The 23,105-nt window shown below is 33.7% G+C and overlaps 4 protein-coding genes across 5 annotated transcripts in view; 3 read left to right on the top strand and 1 right to left on the bottom strand.

Annotated features, from left to right (window-relative positions):
• Window positions 1-326: 326 nt before the first annotated feature.
• LOC100187224 (proteasome assembly chaperone 1-like) lies at window positions 327-6,054 on the bottom strand. Its single transcript, XM_002131173.4, has 10 exons — window positions 5,849-6,054; window positions 5,450-5,624; window positions 5,129-5,236; window positions 4,593-4,711; window positions 2,888-2,970; window positions 2,727-2,825; window positions 2,187-2,293; window positions 1,636-1,831; window positions 1,253-1,389; window positions 327-825 (listed from the first exon to the last, which is right to left on the bottom strand). The coding sequence occupies exons 1-10, from the start codon at window positions 5,923-5,925 to the stop codon at window positions 751-753; spliced, it is 1,176 nt and encodes a 391-aa protein (XP_002131209.1). The 5' UTR covers window positions 5,926-6,054; the 3' UTR covers window positions 327-750.
• Window positions 6,055-6,246: 192 nt separating this feature from the next.
• LOC100182410 (dihydrofolate reductase-like) lies at window positions 6,247-9,948 on the top strand. The gene is made up of 5 exons (XM_002131223.4): window positions 6,247-7,368; window positions 7,758-7,938; window positions 8,368-8,475; window positions 8,842-8,960; window positions 9,320-9,948. Exons 1-5 carry the CDS (start codon window positions 7,277-7,279, stop codon window positions 9,402-9,404), a joined length of 585 nt encoding a protein of 194 aa, XP_002131259.1. The 5' UTR covers window positions 6,247-7,276; the 3' UTR covers window positions 9,405-9,948.
• A 101-nt stretch (window positions 9,949-10,049) lies between these two features.
• Window positions 10,050-17,724, top strand: LOC101243228 (integrin alpha-X). Of its 2 annotated transcripts, XM_026834844.1 has the most exons (14): window positions 10,050-10,111; window positions 10,455-10,567; window positions 10,832-10,945; window positions 11,347-11,467; window positions 12,274-12,386; window positions 12,696-12,879; window positions 13,513-13,676; window positions 14,025-14,139; window positions 14,537-14,644; window positions 15,362-15,475; window positions 15,844-15,958; window positions 16,335-16,450; window positions 16,712-16,898; window positions 17,139-17,156. In XM_026834844.1, exons 2-8 carry the CDS (start codon window positions 10,501-10,503, stop codon window positions 14,117-14,119), a joined length of 858 nt encoding a protein of 285 aa, XP_026690645.1. In that variant the 5' UTR covers window positions 10,050-10,111; window positions 10,455-10,500; the 3' UTR covers window positions 14,120-14,139; window positions 14,537-14,644; window positions 15,362-15,475; window positions 15,844-15,958; window positions 16,335-16,450; window positions 16,712-16,898; window positions 17,139-17,156. The 2 variants fall into 2 exon arrangements, with proteins under 2 accessions (XP_026690645.1, XP_026690646.1); XM_026834845.1 differs by lacking the exons at window positions 10,050-10,111; window positions 10,455-10,567; window positions 10,832-10,945; ... (2 more) ...; window positions 12,696-12,879; window positions 13,513-13,676 and adding an exon at window positions 17,438-17,724 and having other exon boundaries at window positions 14,049-14,139; window positions 17,139-17,290.
• Window positions 17,725-19,010: 1,286 nt separating this feature from the next.
• LOC108949543 (63 kDa sperm flagellar membrane protein-like) overlaps window positions 19,011-23,105 on the top strand; it is a 4,277-nt gene continuing 182 nt past the window's right edge. The window contains exons 1-3 of the mRNA XM_018812194.2: window positions 19,011-19,644; window positions 22,267-22,392; window positions 22,932-23,076. Coding sequence (XP_018667739.1) covers window positions 19,572-19,644; window positions 22,267-22,392; window positions 22,932-23,076 — 344 coding nt within the window. The 5' untranslated portion in view covers window positions 19,011-19,571. The remainder of the gene's footprint in view (window positions 19,645-22,266; window positions 22,393-22,931; window positions 23,077-23,105) is intronic.

The raw sequence follows: 23,105 nt of genomic DNA, 5'->3' as shown, positions 1-23,105 counted from the left end.
TTTTGTGGCACAATAGCTTGCTTATTACATACTCGTTTCTAGCCAAGCAGGTACGGGTTCAAGGCCTACCATTGTGAGTTTATAGTCACTTACCAGCAGTTAAATTGTCACCCAACCATTATAGCTTACTTGAGAAACAGGTAATAATATATTGTTTCAATTTTATTTCATGAATAGTTGTGCATTTATGAAACTTAAACAGTAAGTCTTAGCAAGCGGGTTTGGATTCAAGGCCTACCATTGTGAGTTTATAGTTACTGTGAACAGCACTACCAGCAGTTAAATTGTCACCCAACCATTATAGCTTACTTGAGAAACAGGTAATAATATATTGTTTCAATTTTATTTCATGAATAGTTGTGCATTTATGAAACTTAAACAGTAAGTCTTAGCAAGCGGGTTTGGATTCAAGGCCTACCATTGTGAGTTTATAGTTACTTAACAGCAGCTAAAAGCAGTCTAAATTGTCACCCAACCATTATAGCTTACTTGAGAAACAGGTAATAATATATTGTTTCAATTTTATTTCATGAATAGTTGTGCATTTATGAAACTTAAACAGTAAGTCTTAGCATTGATTTCAAATTTTAGCATTATAGTTGCTGAAGCAGCTACACAGTACAGGATTAGAAAGAACAAATAGACAGATTTGACTACTAAAAGTCTTTAAATTTTCTAGTACTTTTGTATGAGAGTTGTATAGCAGCTGCTTTTTGGCATCCAAACAGCTTAATTTAGTTGTAGTTTTATTCAAGTATACAAGCTTTGGGTAGAGCCTTGGTTTGCCAGCAATGTTTTGATCCGTGGTATTGAGATTGGGTTGTTCTGGAAGAAACAAGTAGGTTTTAGAGAAGTCAGGTATCATATATAATCCACAGATAATACATGTAATGTGTATAAATTATCTTGGGCATCAAACCTGGTGTAAAAAAGATAGGCAGGCCTATTTTCTTCACTGCATTATTCAGTAAACATTGCAACCAACCAGTAAGTTAGATTTGTTTACAGAAATGGGTGTCCAACTATCCCTGCCTACCCTGCATTTTATATCCATTGGCGCCTATGAATGTAATGCTGGGGTATTTGGACCAAACCTGGCTAAATCCCACGTTCTTAATAAACACCTTACTCATAGAAGAGTATGTTGTATGTTATGTTTACCGTAAAAAGTATGTATTGTTAGGAACAAGTACTATTTGTAATGATTAGGCATAGATACATCCAGAATTAGTGATTGACTGCAAGTTCTTACCTTTTCAATTGTGGAAAATGCATCTGTGTCAAGTAATGGACAAAAGGCTTGAATTGATGCAAAATCAATTTCAAAAGTAGCAGTGTAACATACACATAGTTCAGCTTGTATGTCTTGTAGCTCACATATTGTTAATACTGAAACATAAACAGGTTATTTACCTACTTCTTTAGTATGGTTAAATACTGGAAATTGTTTAATGTGAAATCATTGTATGTTAAAAATAGCATCATGTAAATAGGCAAGAGATTTATCACCTACAAAGTTACATATGCAGTAACTTGCAAGGGGGCCCGGGGTGTATGAAACAGAACACCCGTGTTATAACGACTGTCCTTGTCCTGCCATGCGAGGATAAATAAGCTACATTCATTCATTCTTACTTGCAGCAGAAACACCTTTAACCAAATTAGGTCTTTCTAACATTGGAAATGCATTTAATTTATTTGAACCATTGGTTCTAAGTGACCTAACAACAGGTGTTATGATGTCACAATCATGAGTTTTGAAATCATGAATAGGAGCCGAGTCCAAAACAACAACTGAAGCTGATTGGTCAATTTGGAACTTGAAAAATATCTAAAAACGTAAGTTTTGAGAAAGTAACATCAATTATTTATCTCTTTGAGTACAGTAACAAAGATTGGATTAACTAAAACAGCAAGAGAACGAGATTAGTAGTAAAAGAACAGTCCTAACACATATGCTGGTAAGTAAAAAAATAACACTTTTATAAAAAAAAAAAGTCCTTAGTAATTCTGTAAACGTTTGTCAGTACGCTAAACAGTAATAAGTTTTTATTGAAATAGTATTTTGGGTTTTTTTATGCAGCATTTATCAATTTATATATATAGGCTATATAATATTTTTACTTTTTTAAAAGCAAAATAATATTTATACATTCGCCATTAAAAAATAGGTGTAATTAACATACCTCTTGTTGTAAAGGCCATATCTTATGGGAGGCAACATAAGCTTTACTTGTACAGTACATTGTCTTGTTTGTATTACCATCAGCATATACTCTCAGTATGCATTGTTCTATATTGATATATTATATATATGTATAAAATATATTCACAAATATTAGATACTAATAATACTTGGTTAAAATTGTTAAAATATTTTATATAAAAGGCAAAACTTGAAGGTGTTTGATTTCAAAAGCCTTTTCGTAACTTGTAGTCGATTTTTAAGCTAGAATACCTAGTTTAACAGGTCTTACATTCATTGTTTTGTATAAACGGTAGCAAAAAACAATCCATAACTCCACAAAGATATACAAGCAAACAAACTTCCATAACTATATACAATATTGTAAAAATTGGGTAAAAACTATATACAATATTGTAAAAATTGGGTAAAAACTATATACAATATTGTAAAAATAGGGTAAAAACTATATACAATATTGTAAAAATAGGGTAAAACGCACAGATATAAACACAAATAAATATATTTTCTATTCAAACACCTTTGGCTTTTGTGCCAGTTGCTTCTGAATCAATTACTTCAATAAGTTTTCCAACTTCGTTTAACTTGTCGCTGGTTAAACAATAGCTTTCAATAAACCCTGCATGAAGTAAAATCTCAGATCAAATTGAGAGATTTCGATAAAACGCAAAGTGTAATTACCTGTTGCTACTGCCCCAAATCCAAACACAAAGTTGTCAAATTTGGTGACTTTTATTTCTCCTTTCCATTTATAAACAGGAGGCCTGAATAAAAGGAATTTACATTGCATGAAATATGACAAAGTGTAATATTCGCTTAAATTAAAAAACTCTTTTACTTCTGTTTTTAATCGAATTCTTTTTTAAAGGTTGTTTCAATTACCAGTTATGCAGTTTTTTAAGCTATTATATATATATATATATACGCAGACATGCCAAATCCACCATAGTAGTGACTGACTAAAAATAGCTGGCAACATTAGGTCCAACAAAATAAGAACACAACAGCGCAGACAATATATGTAATTTTAAAACCTCGCACAATATTTTACTAATATTCAGATATAAATATATCGTAATATAAAATTAACAATACAAGACTGTTTCAAAAGAATCAAAGTCCAAATAAAATTAAAGAAGCAAGTCCTTTAATAACTAAACAGACAAAATATTTCATAAAGTAACCAAAACAAGTTACGTCATTTCAATTTCATCTTCTTCGTCATCGACAGCTCTCGAAATAACCGGAAGAATTTCACCAAAAAAACTCGCCATTTTAAAACAATATTAACCTATCGCCTAAAACTGAATATAATTTATAATATAAGAGGGGCTGGGGGTAACGTGGTATATATTTACATAATATATATCCTCACGATTTTAAAATAGCGTTGGTAATTGTTAAAACACGATTAGAAAATATTGCATATTAAATGCTAATGGTATCCATCTTATACTACAGTACATATATATGTATGTATATGTATGTTTGTCTTTTTTATCAGCACATTAGGTATTTAACAAATAACATTTACAATATTCATGGTACTATACATGAATAAGTACAAGGTTAATATATTTCTTATTGGGGTAGGACATTAATTAGTGACAAAAGCACCATATATAGTGAAACAAACTCTTAGAAATTGCATGATCCCATTTAGTACAATAAACGTAATCAGTAAAAACAAAAGTAATCAATAACAATCAATAACAAGCAACTGCAAATGTTGCACTTTCAGGATAAATTAAAAGCAGTTTTTAAAATGTAGTACGACACAGGAAACATGATTTAATGCGCAAGAATTATTGCATAGAATAAGTGATTCTGCTATATTATGCATAAAAATAATTGCACGTATATTATTACCTTAGATTATAGAAAAATTCGCATTTTGATTAAAACTTTTAAGATACAGTATTTAAACCTGTTTTTTTTGCTACGATTACTGATTTTGTGACATTTAAACGGATCTTGTAAGGCAAAGGTTTAACTGCTTTAGAAAGGTGTATAAAAATATCCACATACAATTAAATAAATTTCAGTAAGTCTTTAAGTTTGTGACTTATGCATTTTAAACTATTGGGCAGTTTGCTTTTTCTGGTAAATCTCTACTTTCCATTTAATGCCATTTTCTTCTTGAATACCCTGAGGTACTTCTGGGAAACTGTGGTAAAATTGGTAAAAGTTGTAAAAAAATGGTGGATTTCTCACTTTTTTATTGTGTTTGTGTATTGTACATAGCAGGAACAAAGATTTAGTAAAATTATAAAAAGTATAATGTATAAAAGTAACTTATTTATACTCATGTGAAAAAGGCAGCCGCTAACCACTTTGCCACAAATGTCGTTATAACACGAAAAAACTCAACTGACATAAGACATACTTGTCTGTCGGTAAAAGTTCAAAACTGTCGTCAAGTTTGGGGTAAAAAGTGTCGCTTTCATATTCAGCATCCACTCTTGTAAGATACACAGTGCCGCAATATGGGGAGTCATGAACCAGCTTTAAAAATATTTTATATTAAAACCAAATATTCTGAATGAAATGCCGTGTATTTAAAGTTGATTAAAGTTCAGTTATGTTTGAAGCATCTTTTACTTTGAATCCTAATTTTACCTACCCAAGGTATATTTAAAAGCACATATCTTAAGTTGGTAATGTTAAATTAAGATTTATGTGACTGCATTATGTTTTTATAATTACTTATACTTATTTAACTCGGTTGGCAGGGAAACGACAGTCGTTATAACACCAGTGTTCTGTTTCATACGTGTTGTGCCCCCTCAAGAGTTACCACGTATGTCACTTTGTTGTTCTGTTTCATACACCCCATACCAACTTACAAGTTACCACCTATGTTGGTGACCACTTTTCTATGTTGTATATGCATTCTTCGTTTAACAAACACTTTTTATTCACCTTATATATATCATGTCCTCCAATTGCAAACACTTCATGTATTTTATCTTTCCATTCATCAGATTCCAACATGGCTACTGCTTCTTCTAATGAATGGGCGACAAAATCCTGGAATGGAAAAGGTTCTGCGTAAAAAGAGAACTAAATTTTAGGGTACTCCTATCAATCATGTTGGCAGCAATGGGTTTTGAACCCCAAATCCATTGATTTCGAGATATAACCACATAACTACATGTGAATAAGTTATAATAGCGTAACAACGAAAAAAATGGTCATATTTTAAAATCCAGTGTATGTCCAAAAAAATCATAAATTATTTACCGGTTTTTCATTTCTGTCCTGAACTGGCTTGTTTGATCTAGATAAAACTACATTTATCCGGTTTAGACGAGCATGTGGTTTTGAATCCCAAGTTTTGCGGCCTAAAATCACGACATTTCTTTTCCCAGGTGGTGGATTGCCGGTACTCAAGCGAACAAAATATGCAAACTCTGTCCTGGATGTGAATGAATGAATGTATCTTGTTTATCCTCGTATGATGGTGCAACAACAGTCATATAACATGGGTGTTCTGTTTCGTACACCTCGTGCCTGCTTATGAGTTCCCATGTATGTTACTTTGTGGGTGAATATTTTTTTGGATCAAACTACAACATGGCTAAATGAGTTCTTGCAAGATTTAACTATTACATTAGTATACAAGAAACACACACAACTCACGGTAAACTCCAGGGCAAAGATCCTTTAAATCCAATCCCATAGTTTTTGCAACATGCACTAACTGTGTGTATTTTCATGTTATCTAGTTTATATGCTATAATATCAACACAATACAGTAAAAATTTATAACCTTTAAGATACAAAATACACCAAAATACAAATATATTTCAAAAATATTACCCACGATAGTCGAAATTGACAGAAATAATCGAAAAAATGAAATAAATAGCAATTGCTGTAAGATTAGGTGATTTTACAAACGGGTAATTCCCGCACAGTGCTGAAACTATAAAAAAAATTTACCAATAATTTTTACTGTAATCGGCGCCATGTACCTTTTTTTACATTAGAAACCCGGATTTTTTGTAAATAATATTCTGTAAAAATGTTCAAGCTGTACATTTTAGTTTATTATGATCTAGCGGCCTTTAGTAACGTTCTTTCAAAGCGTAATTTGTGATTGCGAAACACTGAAAATACGAAGTGTCATGCGCATGTGTTATGAATGTTGTTGTTAAATTCTAAGTATAGATACTTTGGTAGCGTGAATTTTGTTTGCTAGTATAGCTAGTTCTTATACAGAGCAACGTATTACTGTACAAATGCATATGTTTTCTTATCACCGAATTATTAGAACTGGTACGCTACCGCAGCTCGATTTGCTTCAAAATTTTGTGCGGTACCATTCAAGACAAATTTTTCATGACTTGAAGTTCTTTAAGAATGCTGACAGCCAAGGAAAGGTCGTCAAGCTCAATAAATCCGACGTAGTTGAGACTCTTAGCTCTGGTGGTACAAAAGGTGGCCAAAAAGCAAATCGAACACATAACATTGTACACTATACACATACACCTACTGGCGTTACGGCCACGTCTAAAGACACACGTCAATTACCTGATAACAGAGAAATAGCTATGATGAAACTGCGAACGTCGGTGGACATTCATTTAAAAGCGGACAAAAGCGTTTTTATCGAGAAACGCAAGCAAGAAGAAGAAAGAAGAAAAATACAAAAAGAACATTCGGAAAAAAACGCAAAAATACATTCTGAACAAAGATTGAAATTTAAAGATATGATATCTAAAGATGATGACGTAATATACTAAAATATTTCAAAATACACCAATATAAAAAGGGTAATCTGTTTATATAATAATAAATGAAGTGCGTATGTTGTGTTTATTGACATTCATTGTCGCATTTCGTCAACTAAAAACAACTAAAACAACACAATCAAAAAGCATTTTTAATTATTTAGTAATACCATTGATTTCCTTTATGAACAGAAGTGTTATCAAAAATTACCATTGTGTCTAATGATGTATGCATATTGTACATAACCCACATGTTTATGTTATGACATAGCACTTAATCTTTTATATTTTGCACCAGTTTCACCTATATTAAGTTTACCATTAGAAAAAAAGAATGCCAGCAAAAGACATTAAAATACATTCTGTGGTTGCTTGTTGTAACAATGGTGGAATTGGATTTAAAGGTCGTTTACCATGGAGATTGCCGTAAGGATATTAGGTTGTTGTATATTTCTTTTATTTAGAAATAACTTTTGTAAACAACTTTAATAGCAAACAGGGTGTATGAATATATAGTGTGTGTGTCTGGTGTATAAGAAGACACCCATTTTATAACTTAATAGTGAGCATGAAGTGTATAAATACACTATGTGTGTCTGCTGTATAAGAAAACACCCATGTTATAACTCGACAGTGAGCATGAGGTGTATGAATACACTATGTGTGTCTGCTGTATAAGAAGACCTCTTTGTTATAACTGGATAGTGAGCATGAGCTGTATAAATACACCATGTGTGTCTTGTGTAGTAGACCCCTCACACTTTACATAGACAAACATAAACCAACTTAAATCAAAAACATATTTCATCAAACAGCAAAGAGATGAAATATTTCAAGAGGATCACCACAGGAGAAGTGGAGGAGTTTGGTGGAAGGAGAAACGTCGTCATCATTGGGAGGAAAACATGGGAGTCAATCCCAAAGTCCTTTAAACCTTTAAAAGATCGAATAAACATCGTTATTAGTCGGACTTTAGATAAAGATTGTGAAGGCCCAGTATGTGGATAAAGTTATTATAGTGTATTTGGGTATTTAAACTATTATATTATATAACTGTATTTGTGATTGGCATGGATTGGGCTATCTGATTTGTGTATACTAGATTACTATTATTAAGTGGTAAGGGTTTCAAATACCAGTTGTAAATGCAATGTTATAGTGTAAAGCTTGGAACCAAACAGTGGGCATTAATACAAATGAATGTTCTCTAATGTATAAGAAGACACCCATGTTATAACTTTACAGTGAGCATGAGGTGTATGAATACACCATTTGTGTCTGGTTTATAAGAAGACACCCATGTTATAACTTGACAGTGAGTATGAGGTGTATGAATACACCATGTGTGTCTGGTGTATAAGAAGACACCCATGTTATAAACCGACAGTGAGCATGAGGTGTAAAATAACTTGAATACACTTACAGGATCTTGTCGTCAACTCATTAGATGAACTGATTGATCTTCTTCATTCTAAACCATGGTGTGATAAGATCAACCAAGTTTTTAACATTGGAGGAAATGAAATATATAAGGTAGCTCGGCAGTGTGTATAGGTTGCATAAACCACCATTTAGACTGGTTTATTTAATTTCTTGGAACTTGGTATGAGGGTTCCGTTTTTGGTCTAGAGCCTTTTCATGCAGTTTAAATTTATGGTGGCAGCATGAAAATTTGTAATTTGACTTTATTTTATCCCCTAAAGCTAACATACTTGCTCATCGTGTACAGCGTTTTTCATGCAGTTAATTTGACAGTAGGCATGAGGTATTAAGACACTGTACATGGTCTTGGTTTTTACACACAATCAATGCGTTTTATCTTGACAGTGGGCAATATAGTGCATAAAAAAGTTAATTTTATTTTATTACCCTTTATTAACCATCAATTTTTCTACCCAGTTAATCCACAACTCTCAGTATTGTGGTAAGATTTATCTAACAAGAGTACTGGCTGACCTCCAATGTGACACATTCCTTGAAAATTTGGATGATAATTTCACCAAGCTGCCTACTGAAGGGTAAGTTAGAATGCCAAGAACTTATATATTTTTAGGTGATTCATTGATTTCATTTTTATTTTGAATGATGGCATTTTTATAAAACCAGGGTTGTTTTACACCGTATTTAGTGTTATTACATTTAGTGCAATATCACCAATTAACCTGGCAAATAAATGAATCAATGTAACTTATTAATCCTCGCCTGGCAGGGCAACAACATTCGATATAACACGGGTGTTCGGTTTCATGCCCCCTTACAGGTTACCACCTATGTTACTTTGTTATTATGTGTCTCTAACTTACTCCAGTACATACATGCAAACCCATGTTATGAGCATATAGTTTGCATTATCTTTATTTCTACCGTTTCTTCTCAGATTTCCGGAAGTCCCACAAGGCATTCAGATGGACAAGAATGATCTGCAGTGGAAAGTAGAGGTTTATGAAAAGAAAACTACTTGAGTAACACATCATGCTTCATGGAAGGTTACCTTTTCATTAATTGTATTTCAGGGCTTTTAAACTTATGTTGCAAGCCATGATGTCTATCCAGTAGTTTTTATAATGGCTTGCCTCAGATAGAATGTTGTTTATTACTTATTGGTTATGGTTCAATGCAACATTTAGTTTATATTGTTGCACTGTGCTTGCTAAGATAAGAGCTTTCAGATCTATAAGCTAATTGCAAAATCCAAATGTATATTCGGCTTTTGGAATGGTGGTCTTGTGGGTTCTGGCTAAAATATTTTCTTGGTCAATGCTCTATACACTTCACAATCATTTAAGTGCGTTAAGGCCCTTTACTGTATTTTAAAATCAAGCCCCAAAACTCTTAATAACTAACAGTGTAACTACAGAGATAAAACGACATATGTTTTCTGTTAAACACCCTTGGTTTCTGCAAATGGTTAGTTTTAAAAATAGTTTTTATACCTATCCCTTACTGCCATTTTCATTTTACACATCAGTTTTGCAACCTATGTAACAATAAACAACCTTTTTCATACATTTTGTTGTTTAATGTGTGTCTTGCATAGCAAAAAAACATTTATTGACAAATGGGTTTGATTAATTAGTGTCCTACTGCCTAAATTAGTCACTATTGCAATTTCCACTTTTTGTTGACAGGAAGTGCTTCTACTGAAACTAAAAAACATCCTCTAAAATCGGTAAACAACATATACCCAATATAGAAATGTTTTTCAGTTTTTATTTTAACCATATTTTTGTATATTTTTTTAACTTAACTTTATAACTTAACATGTCCTTTAAGAATATTTATATCTCCCAAACAAATTTAAATTTTGCAGAAAGTTTTATTTAAAAAAACAATGTAAGAACAAGCATCACACATCCTGTATTGTAAACAGTAAACTTCCCCATTTCTGGTGCCGTTATCAGAATTTCCTTAATTAGCAGGCAAATAAACAGGAAGTGTATGACAATGCATGTCAACATGTGCACTATATAAATCAAACCAAATTACAAACTTCACCAAGCCACTGATTCTAGATTTAGAGTCTTAAGAACAGTGTTGAAAGTTTTTCGGCCTTCAAAAATGCAAGCCTATATTTGGGGTCTGGTGTTCCTTTCTGTTAGCTTGTCTTTAGCTACTTCAATAGCAGGTTAGTCTGTGTTTTATAAATATATCTATACTGAACTATAAGTTTTGTATAAAATTTATTTGCGATATGCTGTATTTGTTGTAGTTTTGTTTTTATTTTATGCAATTTTTCTATTTTTTTCCACTCTAAATGGTTGAGATCTTTATCTGGGATTTATGCCAGATTTGGCCTATTACCTCAACACTCAAATTTCTTATGCTCAACCACACAAAAACATGTATGGTGTTTACCATCAAAAACTGACAAACGATTTTTATTTTTCAGTTAACCAATGCACATCCAACCCATGCATCAACAATGCTGTTTGTTCCTCCCTGGCTGCTGGTTATGAATGCATTTGCTCTGGTGCTTATATCGGTAGAGACTGCTCCAAGATAAGTAAGTTAGATTTATTTTATTACTTGGGCTATATAGGCTGTATTTTCTGCTGAGCCTGTTATTTTTCTTTACCACATTTGAAGAGATTATATAATGTTTTTTATTTATGTACCAAATGTTAGGGTGCTTATCTATAGGGGTAAGTTCATACAGCTAGGCACGCCAGGGAAGGTGGTTTATAGGCCAGAGTTGGCTTATTTACCTCAAACCAAAATAGTGCCTAACACAGTTGGGTAATTTTGGTAGTGAATAAAAAAATTAAGTCAATTTAAAGTAAAATCCATTTGTTCTTACAATATATGTAAAGTTTCATTTGCTTTTAGGCTATCTGTAAATTCATTTGCTTTTAGGCTATCTGTAAATCCCATTTACTTTAAGATATATGTTGTATTAATTCCCAGGTTGCAAAAAGGCCACGACTGTGGCGGATATCCTTTTGGTTCTTGATGAATCTGGGACGGTTTCCCGAACTGAATACAAAGATGCAACAAACTGGATTGCTCAAGTGTTGACTGCTTTCAAGTAAGAGGGTATTGTCTTAACTAATTAACAGTTGGTATGGTCTTAAGTAATTAACAGTTGGTATGGTCTTAACTAATTAACAGTTGGTATGGTCTTAACTAATTAACAGTTGGTATGGTCTTAACTAATTAACAGTTGGTATGGTCTTAACTAGTTAACAGTTGGTATTGTCTTAACTAATTAACAGTTGGTATGGTCTTAACTAATTAACAGTTGGAATGGTCTTAACTAGATAACAGTTGGTATTGTCTTAACTAATTAACAGTTGGTATGGTCTTAACTAATTAACAGTTGGTATGGTCTTAACTAATTAACAGTTGGTATGGTCTTAACTAATTAACAGTTGGTATGGTCTTAACTAATTAACAGTTGGTATGGTCTTAACTAATTAACAGTTGGTATGGTCTTAACTAATTAACAGTTGGTATGGTCTTAACTAATTAACAGTTGGTATGGTCTTAACTAATTAACAGTTGGTATGGTCTTAACTAATTAACAGTTGGTATGGTCTTAACTAATTAACAGTTGGTATGGTCTTAACTAATTAACAGTTGGTATGGTCTTAACTAATTAACACTTGGTATGGTCTTAACTAATTAACACTTGGTATGGTCTTAACTAGTTAACAGTTGGTATGGTCTTAACTAATTAACAGTTGGTATGGTCTTAACTAATTAACAGTTGGTATGGTCTTAACTAATTAACAGTGGGTATAGTGCTATAACGACTGTCGTTGCCTCGCCATGCGAGGATAAAAATGATATAACTTCACCAATTTCACCAATGATATTAACTCTTACCAACAGAAGCAACCTGGAAGCTGGTGGAATTCACATGGGGTTGATTGGGTTTAGTTTTGCCGGAGATCAGACTAAAGTTAAGATCCCACTTTCCACTGCAGTATATGATACTTTGAAAAGTAAATATGTTGCAATAATTTGGTTTATTCTGCCTGTTTGTATACCAGGCACAGTGGTTACTGGCTACCGTGCCTGCCTATGGTCCAGGGGCTCTACACTGCTTCCATTGTGGTGGTATGTGTTCTTGGGCAAGACACTTAACAGCAATTGATTTAACCCAGTGGTCACTAGGTTGTTTAAATTGTCTGCTCTATATTAAAAAAAATCATAAATTATCACCTACAAAGTTACAACTTAAAAGGCAGCACAAATCCTTAAAAGTTAGGTTAACATAAATCAAAATTAAACTTTGTGTATTTTCCTACCAGCCCAAATAAACAATCTCGAAAAAACAACTCAACATGGACCAACATACATTGGATATGCAATAAACGTGGCAGTGGAACACTTCAGTTCTAATGGCCGTAATGGAGTTCCAAAGACTATGATACTCTTAACTGATGGTAGGGCAACTGATTCAGAAGCAATAAGTCCAGCTGTGAAAAAAGCCGTGTAAGATGTGTAAGGATAAGATATATTAACGTATACTGTATAAGAAGATATTAATGTCATAACTTGACAGTGAGCATGAGGTGTATGAATACACCATGTGTGTCTGGTGTATAAGAAGACACCCATGTTATAACTCGACAGGGAGCATGAGGTGTATGAATACACCACGTGTGTCTGGTGTTTGAAGACACACATGTCATAACTTGACAGTGAGCATGAGGTGTATAAACATACCATGTGTGTCTAGTGTATAAGAAGACACCCATGTTATAACTCGACAGTGAGCATGGGGTGTATGAATACACCATGTGTGCCTGGTGTATAAGAAGACACCCATGTTAAAACTCGACAGCAAGCATGAGGTGTATGAATATACCATGTGTGTCTGGTGTATAAGAAGACACCTATGTTATAACCCGAAAGTGAGCATGAGGTATAAGAATACACCATATGTGTCTGGTATATAAGATGACACCTATGTTATAACTTGACAGCGAGCACGAGGTGTATGAATACACCATGTGTGCCTGGTGTATAAGATGACACCAATGTTATAACTCGACAGTGACAGTGAGCATCAGGTCTACTATGTTTTTTCCAATTTCATGCTTACTAATGAATTCTACTATACAGGGCTGCAGGTATAACTATAATATCTGTTGGTATTGGCACCCAGTATAACTCTGACCAACTTCTCCAAATTGCGCGAGACCCCTCCCGTGTAATAATAGCCAACAGCTTCGAAGATCTTAACCTAACCCTTCCAAGCGTTATAAATACAATTGAAAAAACTACAGGTTACATTATTTATAGTTTTATTTGTAGTAGTGTTTAAAAGATAAAATAGTTCAAAAAATACTGTAAAATAAATTTTTTTTAGTTTTGTTACTTCAAAATGACTTTTCACCAACATGAATCCTTGTAAAATTTTAAGTATAAGCCCTGTGTGACTTTGTTATAATGATCAGGTTTCTCTACAGAAAAAAGATCTCTTTTTTTATAAAAAAACAAACAACTTAGAACAAAAAATTGCAAAATTAGGCAAATACTGAAAGAATTTTTTCCATTTTTTCGTAATTTTTCATTTTTTTGTTTAGTTTTTGTGTACTATTATTAAACAAACGTTACTATGGTGTTTTATGCAGATATCTGTCCAGTGAATCCATGCAAAAATGGAGCAACATATGTAGGCACATCTACAGGCTACAGATGTATCTGTACACCAGGATACACATGGTGATACCTGCTCGAATAAAATAGGTCAATACTTAAACTACATGCTTTGTATTTAATTTCCTGCATTTAATTCTAAAATATGCTAAATTAAATAGGGACATCATGTATATATAAACATGCTACAACTATTTCAGAGATCCATGTCCTTACTTAAAAATCAAGATACTTGAAAAATAATTGCTTATGTAGCTAAAAAAATGGTAAGTGGACACAAGGTGTATGGAACAGAACACCCGTGTTGTAACGGCTATCGTAGCCTCGCCATGTGAGGATAAATAAGTTTGTTCATTAATTTAAATACAGAGTTGCCCCCTTATGTAGTACTACATTTATAATAGTTAATGGTAATTCATATGCGAATATAAGTTACACTCATTTATGTACTACTCATAAAATTCAAATGTATTTAACACTATAACAGGTTGCAAGGACCAACCATGCAAAAATGGTGGCGCATGCATTGACACAGATACTAGCTATGAATGTACCTGCCCTACCAACTACTTTGGATTCAACTGTGACAAAATCGGTAATAAACATTTGCATGAAGGTTTTATTCAAATGTGGGACCGATCATACCGTTTTTGAGAAATATATATAGTCCTGTGGGGGAAGGTGGGACACCTTTAGCACATAATGTCCAAATATCCTGATCGTGTTTTAAACAATTAACAAAAGTCTATGGGAGTCGCTGGGATACAGTTTTATAATTCTTTGAATGTTTTTTATTTACTACCAAATGAGACGAGAAAATAGAACGAAAAGTGTCCCATCTTTCCCCACCCTACTATAACTTGTATATTACACAATTTATTAGACTTAATTTGTGTCAGTTTTGCATGGATCCTTAAATAAACTGTTTTCTATGAGTTGGCTTCTCTGATTCAAGAAAATGTTAAAATTTTCATACTAAAGTATTACCCGCTCCATACTCATATACCCAGTTAAATAAATTATGCCTAGTAGCAACTGTAGAAAAAAACAGAAATATAGTAGGGTGGGGGAAGATGGGACACCTTTTCATTCTATTTTCTCGTCACATTTAGTAGTAAACAAAGAACATTTAAAGAATTATTAAACCGTATGCTTGTGACTTCGAAAGACCGTTATTAATTGTTTAAAACACGAACACGATATTTAGATATTATGTGCTAAAGGTGTCCCATCTTCCCCCACTCTACTATACATTATACCTGCAACATCGCCAAAAACACTGTCAATTTATCATGTCAATTTTATCTATTAGACAACTGCCCAGTGAACCCATGTAAAAATGGAGCAACGTATGTGAGCAAACTTACAGGCTACAGATGTATCTGTACACCAGGGTATAGTGGCGTTAACTGCTCAGAGGAAAAAGGTTAAAACTTTTTATTTATTTATAACTGTGTAACCATATAGGTTAAAGTTTGTTGCTGATACCATTGTTGGTGTGTGTTCTTGGGCAAGATACTTAACGGTAGTTGCTCCAACCCAGTGGTCAGTTTTCAGTTAAAAATATCCACCAAAAATAATCACTTGCAAATTTTACATACCTGGTAACTTGTAAGCAGGCAAGAGGTTTATGAAACAAAACAGCCATGTTATAACAACCGTCGTTGGCCCACCATACTGGGATAAAAAAGTTACATTTATTCATAACATAAAAGAACAGTATTAAAATATGCTACATAGCTGTTTCATAATGCATAATATAAACTGTATGTTACCTTTTTGTTATTATTACAGTTTGCCCAGTGTTTAAAGCTGACATAATGTTTGTACTTGATGAGTCAATTAGTGTGAGTAATACTGAGTATAAACAGAGCCTTACATGGATTAACAATGTGCTGGCCCCGTTTAAGTAAGTAAAACATTTCTATATATCCTGCTGTGTGGCATAGTGGTTGAGCATTCGCATTGTAGCCGAAGGGTACCAGGTTGAATGCTTTGTGCTGCTACCATTGTGGGTGTATATGTCCTTGGGCAAGACACTTAACGCAATTGCTCCAAATGGTTACTTATGGGTTGTTTAAGTTATCAGCCATACATTAAAATAGGAACAAATCACCTAGAAACTTACATATGTAGAACTTGTAAGCATGTATGAGGTGTATGAAACAGAACACCCATGTTATAACGACTGACGTTTCCCAACCACGCAAGAATAAATAAGTTACATACATTATTTTTAAATAGGTTAGATTTATTTAAATATTTACTTGTTAATATCCTTCCAGGTTAGATATTGACGCAGACAATGTAAGAGTTGGAGTTGTTGGATTTAGTAATAAAGACTATTCCGATACTTCTGTCAGGATTCCTCTACAAAAACAAAGTGCTTCAACTTTGACAGGTTTGTTTTGTTATGTTCCAATAAAAATGACTGTTTTAAGAACAAATAGAGTTCAAAAGCTTTTATTTTAAACATATTCTATACTAAAACTTAACAATCACCAACAAAGTAAAATATATGGTAACTTGTAAGCTGGCACGAGGTGTATGAACATCTGTGTTATAACGACTGTCGTTTTCTGCCATGCGAGAATAAAGTAAGTTACATTCATTCATTCATACATTCATCTTTTCATTAACCAATTCTGTATTTTAATTTCAGGCTCCATCACAGAATTGATCAATACAAGGAAAAGAGGTTCCACCTACATTGGTTTTGGTATCACTATTGCCGGTTATGAATTAATGGATAAACAACGCAAAGATATTCCTAATATTATGATTGTAATAACTGATGGGGTGGCTACTGACGCAACTACTGATATTGAAAGCGCTGTAAAAGATGCTGGGTTAGTTTACTATTTGAATAAATCAATGAATATAACTTATGTAGGCTATTCTCGCGTGGCGCAGCAATGATTGCAATAGAACATGGGTGTTCTGTTTCATGCACCTCATGCCCGCTTCCGAGTTACCGCATAAGTAACTTATTTATCTTGGCTGTGCAGGCTTGATATGAATGAAAATGTACATGTAAATTTTACTTCTTTTTGATAAATAAGTTGTTATAATTTGAGACTTTTTTACAGGAAGCTTGGGGCGAAAATGATAGCTGTTGGCATAGGGCAAACCAATGCTCAACAACTTGAACTCATAGCTGGAAGTAAGACAAGGGTTCACCATGTAAGCAACTACAAGCAGCTGCCAACTTTAGTTTCATCTGTGGACAAGCAAATTGCAGGTAAAAAATAAGTATCTGCAGAGTAAGATACATGGTAACTAGTAAGCTGGCACGAGGTGTATGAAACAGAACACTCGTGTTATAACGACTGTCGTTTTCCGGGTTATAACGAAGGTCGTTTTACACATGTTTCTTATTTTATTTTAGAATCCTGCAAATGAAATTGAGATATAAAATAACTACACCACAAAAACAGACGGACTTTCTAAACGACAATGTAATTTCCCAACGGAATTTTCCTTTAATTGTATTACTCAGATAATATTAGAATATAAATGTATTTACTACGTCTGTTTAGCACTAACTTTGTTTTGAAACATTTTATCAAATTGGTCTTTTTATTTTAAATTTTGCGCACTTTAACTTGTAGTTTCCAAAACAACATGTTTTTGTCTTCACGTTCTTGTAGCCAAGTAATAAACTTACCAACGTTATTATTGTTATCATGCAGAACTATAAATGTATATACATATGTGTGGCAGCGTGTGTTTAGGTGCATACAGCCCCGTCTTTTAAACAACTAACAACGCTATTTAAGAATCGTGAGGATGCGGTCAATTCTGTAAATATTCTTTGTTTACTACCAAATGAGACGATAAATAGAATGAAAACATGGACCATCGTGGCTTTACTATTAATTAATAGTAAATATCTACGCGACTGTTCACAATCTATTGGCGAGGCATTAAGTTATCACGTTGATTCCTGAGGCAGAAGCGGGATTTTAATCAACAAGACTCGCGTGTTCTTTGCTGAGTTGCAAACTAGTTTAGTGTAGTAGGGCTAGTAAAGAGATGAGAAAACAGTTAACTGAAGAAGTTGTAATATTAGTGAAAGATCCAATGTATTTTAAAGCGTTATGATTGATTACTACTTTGTTAAAAGGTATGAATATCAAAATGGAATAGATCGTTTATAAAACATTGTCGGAATAGCAATAGACAAGAAAACAATTGTGTTGTGATTGTTTCTACTTTATACGTTTGTACAGAAACGCGCGTTGATTCCTAAGGCAGAGGCGGGATTTAATCAGCGAGACTCGCGTGTTCTTTACTAGTTGCAAACCAGTGTAGTGTAGTAGGGCTAGTAAAGAGATGAGAAAACAATTGTGTTAAATAAAGAAGTTGTAATAGTAGTGAAAAATCAATGTATTTTAAAGCGTTATGATTATTTTAAACAGTATGAATGTAGAAAGGAATATATAGATGTATTTATAAAAGAAAGTAGATAAAAACTATTAATGAAAAACTTGCAATAATTTAGTGTTAAAATATTCCTGAAATGTTAGTTTACAAGGAAATGTATTTTACCCCTTGTGTATATATATTAGTAAACTTAGCAATACTGGAAGTCCCTTTATACAATATTGTTTTTTAAGGTTTAATTGGAAGGCATACCGAAGGAATTATAACATGATTTGATTTTACAAAACGAAGAGTCTTCGTCTATTTTGTTCCAACATCATGTGTAATGTAAGTAAAAGCTATATTGTAGCTTGTTTAAATACTATCTTTCTATGTTTATTTGATACAATATTGGTATATTATGGTGGGGTAAGACGGTACACATTTAGCACATAAAATCCAAATATCCTGATCGTGTTTTAAACAAATAAAACGGTGTATGGGAGTTGTGAAGATACAGTTTTATAATTTTGTGAATGTTCTTTGTTTACTACCAAATGGGACGAAAAAAAAGAATAAAAAGGTGTCCCATCTTCCCTCGCCCTACTATACATAAAATATAGACAGTTTACTGGGTAATTGAGCATAATTTTACGTAGGCGAGGGAAATTCCGCTCTACGTATTTCACGCACAAAACACTTGAGTTCCTCAAACGTGCTCAAGCGTGCGTAAAATACTCGCGTTTTCGCGCAGTAAGATGATAAACAACGATAAATATTTTACAAAACCTATCCCAAGTCTGTTTAATATCTATATGTCGGTGTATGGCGAACTATGGGCAATTTTATAACCAGCTTCGGCGTTTTAACGCGCCGGCGATTACCCAACCGTTTCGGGCCGAATGGTGCGCGTTGTTCGATTGTGTTAGCTTTTCCATTATACCGGCACTCCCAAAAGAAACAACGAGCATTGTCTTGAAATGTGACGTCACAGTGGGTCCTGTGACGCAACAACACGTCTCGGTGATTCTCAATTCAGTCTACGTGAACAGTGATAGCGAAGAGACGAAACTTTTCTGAATTTCCACAAGAATTTTCAACTACGTTTTATAATTTCTCAAGTAGACTTTAAAGATTATGAGAATACAGAGACAAATATGAAGTGGAAATTATTATTTATAGCGATAACATATATCGCGTTAGCCCGTTCGGCTACGGGCCAGTCATCAGGTAGGACTTATGACAAATATTAAAATCAAACATTAATTATTGTAATTGTGAAACCCGCGAATCTTATCCTTATCTGGTGCTTATACAGTTGGTCGATTGTTGTGTAAATAATTATGATAGTTAAAGCTGGTGCTACGAAAACGTAACATACAAAAATGAAGTCTAATTGTAGGCTATAATTAAATGGATGGCGTTATCAGGGTCTTATTTGAATATAATTAAACTTAAATAAGTGGTGTAAAACTGACCTGATCTGGTGCTCATAGTGTTAAAGATTTAGTGTTTACGAAACTTGACGCGCTGTAAAATTTCGCAATATCTTTGTCTTGTTGAATTCCAATACCTTTTGAATTCAATACTCGTAAATAAGTACCGCGAAGCTGAAAGTACCTTGTTAAGAATTTGACTGGCTTCGCTTAGAGAATATCTTTATAATTTATTGTATAGTAGGGTATCGTAAAATTCTCCATGTTTTAATTTCCTATTATCGTCCCATTTGGTAGTAAACCAAAAATATTTACAGAACTGTGCGCTATATACTTCCTCACGACTCTAAAAAGCGTTGGTAATTGTTCAAAAAACGATTAGAAAATATGGGATAATATGTGCTAACGATACTCATCTTACCCCACAGAACTATATATGTATTACGAACTTAAACATATTTTCATGATATAGTGGGGTGGGAGAAGATGGGACACCTTTGGCAGATAATATCCAAGAATCCTGATCGTGTTTTAAACAATTAACAACAGTCTATGGGAGTCGTGGGGATATAGTTTTATAAATGTTTGAATGTTCTTTGTTTACTAATAAATGGGACGAGAAAATACAGTTAAAGGATGTCCCATCTTCCCCCACCCTACTGTATAATGTTGTTTTTAAAACCTTCTGTTTTCTGGTAACAATACATCAGAAATATAGATATTTGTCCAAGTACCTATATAGGATTTCGTAATAAATTGTAAAACTATGTTTGCCTATAAACGTATAAAGTTAACACCACTTCTTAAGCCCTAGTACAAAGAACGTGCTATCAAATACAATATTAGCATATTTATGGCTACTGTTATAGTTTTATTACTATATACTTGTTAACGTTTTGGCTGTAATACTTTTTCGCGACTAGTTGTATCCAGTTATACAACTTGAGAATTAAAATACAGTATGTAAGAATGTTTTATTTGGACCATGTTCAAACCCGAAGAAATTGTCCCTCGTAGTACATTTAGTTTTGCGGGGTACGATGGGACACCTGTAGCTCCTAATATTCAAATATCCTGATCATGTTACAATTACCAACGGTTTATGGGAGTCGCGAAGATACGGTTTTATAATTCTTTGAAAGTTCTTTGTTTACTATACCAAATTGGACGAGAAAATAGAACTAAAGGAGTCCCATCTTTCCCCACGTTACTATATTTTTTTATTACGCTTTTGCATTAATGCTTTTTGGTGATTAGCTTTGGTCTGTTATAAAATAAGTGCATCTTTAAATACAAAATCGTTCTTTATGTAAAGGCACTTGTAACTCGAGTCTTGGTTTTTGTAACAGTAAAACATTTTATTACAATAGTCTTGAAAACCAGATGAAATAGTTCTGGTACACCAATGTATGCTGTTGATATGTATCATAGTTGGGTTAGATTATATTTGATTATATTTTACTCCCAAGCTTAGAGCGATGTTGTTTCAACTTTGCCCTACAAAAGCTGTACACACCGTAACACAGTTAGAATTAAAATGTCAAAATGCAGCTGCGTTTTCATGTAAAACGATAATTTATAAAAGTGTTCAAAGTGTTCGTTATACCACACCAAAAATTCGATGGGTAAATTCAGCATTTAAAAGGAGTATATACAATTCCAATTTAACAGTTGAAAACTATACTATAGACATAAGAAATGAATCCTACATTAATAATAAAAGTAACAGTTTTCGTAAATTTACCATATCCTCAAGCCCATTATACGTGGCTATATTTTGGCAATACCGTTCGCTACCAGAGCGACCGTCACGGGCCAGGGCGGCCTAACCCATTCCCCTGTTTACCGTACAATAAAGAGAAATAATAAGCCTTATACCTGCCTACGTCACGAGCACCTTTTCATAAGCGTTGGAGCAAAACGTGACGGTCGAGAGAAGTCTTTTGAGGCGGATTAAAGTTAAATTTGGAAAGCCCTTCATTGTGATATTGTTTGCCTTGGCCGTTCTCATTGAAAATTATGCTTATAACTATGGCGAAATTTTTCTTTTGTTCGAGGCGGACCATGACGATGTATAATATTATGCTCATAAATTATTGTAATGTGCTTTTTTATTCGTGTCTAAAGTTTATATGTTATAATATTAAACAAAAAAGAAATTAAACCATATAATTGAACATCTAACCTTGGCCGAGCTGTCAAGGAAAGATCTCTCATCCATTACAATTAAAAGCCTTGTCGTCTGCCTTCGGGGGAAGCGACAGGCTTCAACAATCTCGTGAGGTCCATACAGTAGTACCCTCAGTGTTGCAGTAATGAGTCAACTCTGGGCAAAATCCTAGGCCTCGCTGTTGGATCTCACCCATATAGAATATAATGTATTTTAATGTGATTGTAACTTAATGTCTTTTTACAGTCGAAAGTGCTGTGAGTCGTCTTGTATTGAGCATTTCAAATTGTGCGACCGTGGCATGCCAGACCGCAATACAGGAACAACTAAACCAGATTGCTGCATCTCAAAATATATCTATCGGATTCCAAGGTAAAAAAGACTTTGAGTTATAATTGACTGGAAGTCCTTAGAACTACTGTGTTCTACTGTGTATATAGTTTATATAGTTTTCTTGCTTAACATGTCAGCATTTTCGCGTTTATTGAGTGTCTTTCACCTTGATGAAGACGACCTGAATAACACGTCGAAACATCGGTTTGCAAAAGCCGAAAGAGCTTAAAATACAAGCATAATATGCCTGGCATCAACAGCGTACATGCTATCATATAGTTGTCTTTTAACGAGTCATCCTATACAGTGTTAATTTGAAAGCCTTGTGAGTATAGAACGCTCGACTCTTAACCAGAAGAAGTCGATTTCGAAGCTCCTTGGGCAAAACTCCTAAACAAAAATTTCCCAAACCGAAATATAGAAAAAATGAATATACAAACTAAGAATTGCCTACAAAGTTACACATGTGGTGTATTATAAACGAGCACAAGATAACAAAACCTACAAAAAGATGGCCGTGTCATAACGTTACAGGTTCCAAATATGCTCTTGCATAAAATTGTTTATTTTTACCCCAGATTTGAACGAATGCAATCAGATAAGCAGAGGCAACTGTTCCGAGTTTGCTGACTGCATTAACACGCCTGGATCCCATGAATGCGTTTGTAGAAGTGGCTTTGTGGATGAAAGTCCATCCCTGCCCGGCCGTGTGTGTACTGGTAAGTCGATACTTACTGTTTATTGTCTCCGTG

The sequence above is a fragment of the Ciona intestinalis genome, chromosome 6 (assembly GCF_000224145.3).
Source record: "Ciona intestinalis chromosome 6, KH, whole genome shotgun sequence".
NCBI classification, from domain to species: domain Eukaryota; kingdom Metazoa; phylum Chordata; class Ascidiacea; order Phlebobranchia; family Cionidae; genus Ciona; species Ciona intestinalis.
Note: the sequence above shows the minus strand (reverse complement) of the source record. Positions and strands in the feature narration are given on the sequence as shown.

Bases quoted from the DNA above. Each gene is read 5' to 3' on its own strand.
- LOC100187224 (XM_002131173.4), bottom strand. From the start codon at position 5,925: ATGAAAATACACACAGTTAGTGCATGTTGCAAAAACTATGGGATTGGA. The intron at 2,294-2,726 runs GTGTTTGAATAG...ATATCAATATAG, and splicing joins AACTGGCACAAAAGCCAAAG to AACAATGCATACTGAGAGTA. The intron at 826-1,252 runs GTAAGAACTTGC...TGTTTCTTCCAG, and splicing joins CATTTTCCACAATTGAAAAG to AACAACCCAATCTCAATACC.
- LOC100182410 (XM_002131223.4), top strand. From the start codon at position 7,277: ATGCCAGCAAAAGACATTAAAATACATTCTGTGGTTGCTTGTTGTAAC. The intron at 7,369-7,757 runs GTAAGGATATTA...TTCATCAAACAG, and splicing joins CGTTTACCATGGAGATTGCC to CAAAGAGATGAAATATTTCA. The intron at 7,939-8,367 runs GTATGTGGATAA...ATACACTTACAG, and splicing joins ATAAAGATTGTGAAGGCCCA to GATCTTGTCGTCAACTCATT.
- LOC101243228 (XM_026834844.1), top strand. From the start codon at position 10,501: ATGCAAGCCTATATTTGGGGTCTGGTGTTCCTTTCTGTTAGCTTGTCT. The intron at 12,880-13,512 runs GTAAGATGTGTA...TCTACTATACAG, and splicing joins CCAGCTGTGAAAAAAGCCGT to GGCTGCAGGTATAACTATAA. The intron at 13,677-14,024 runs GTTACATTATTT...TGTTTTATGCAG, and splicing joins TACAATTGAAAAAACTACAG to ATATCTGTCCAGTGAATCCA.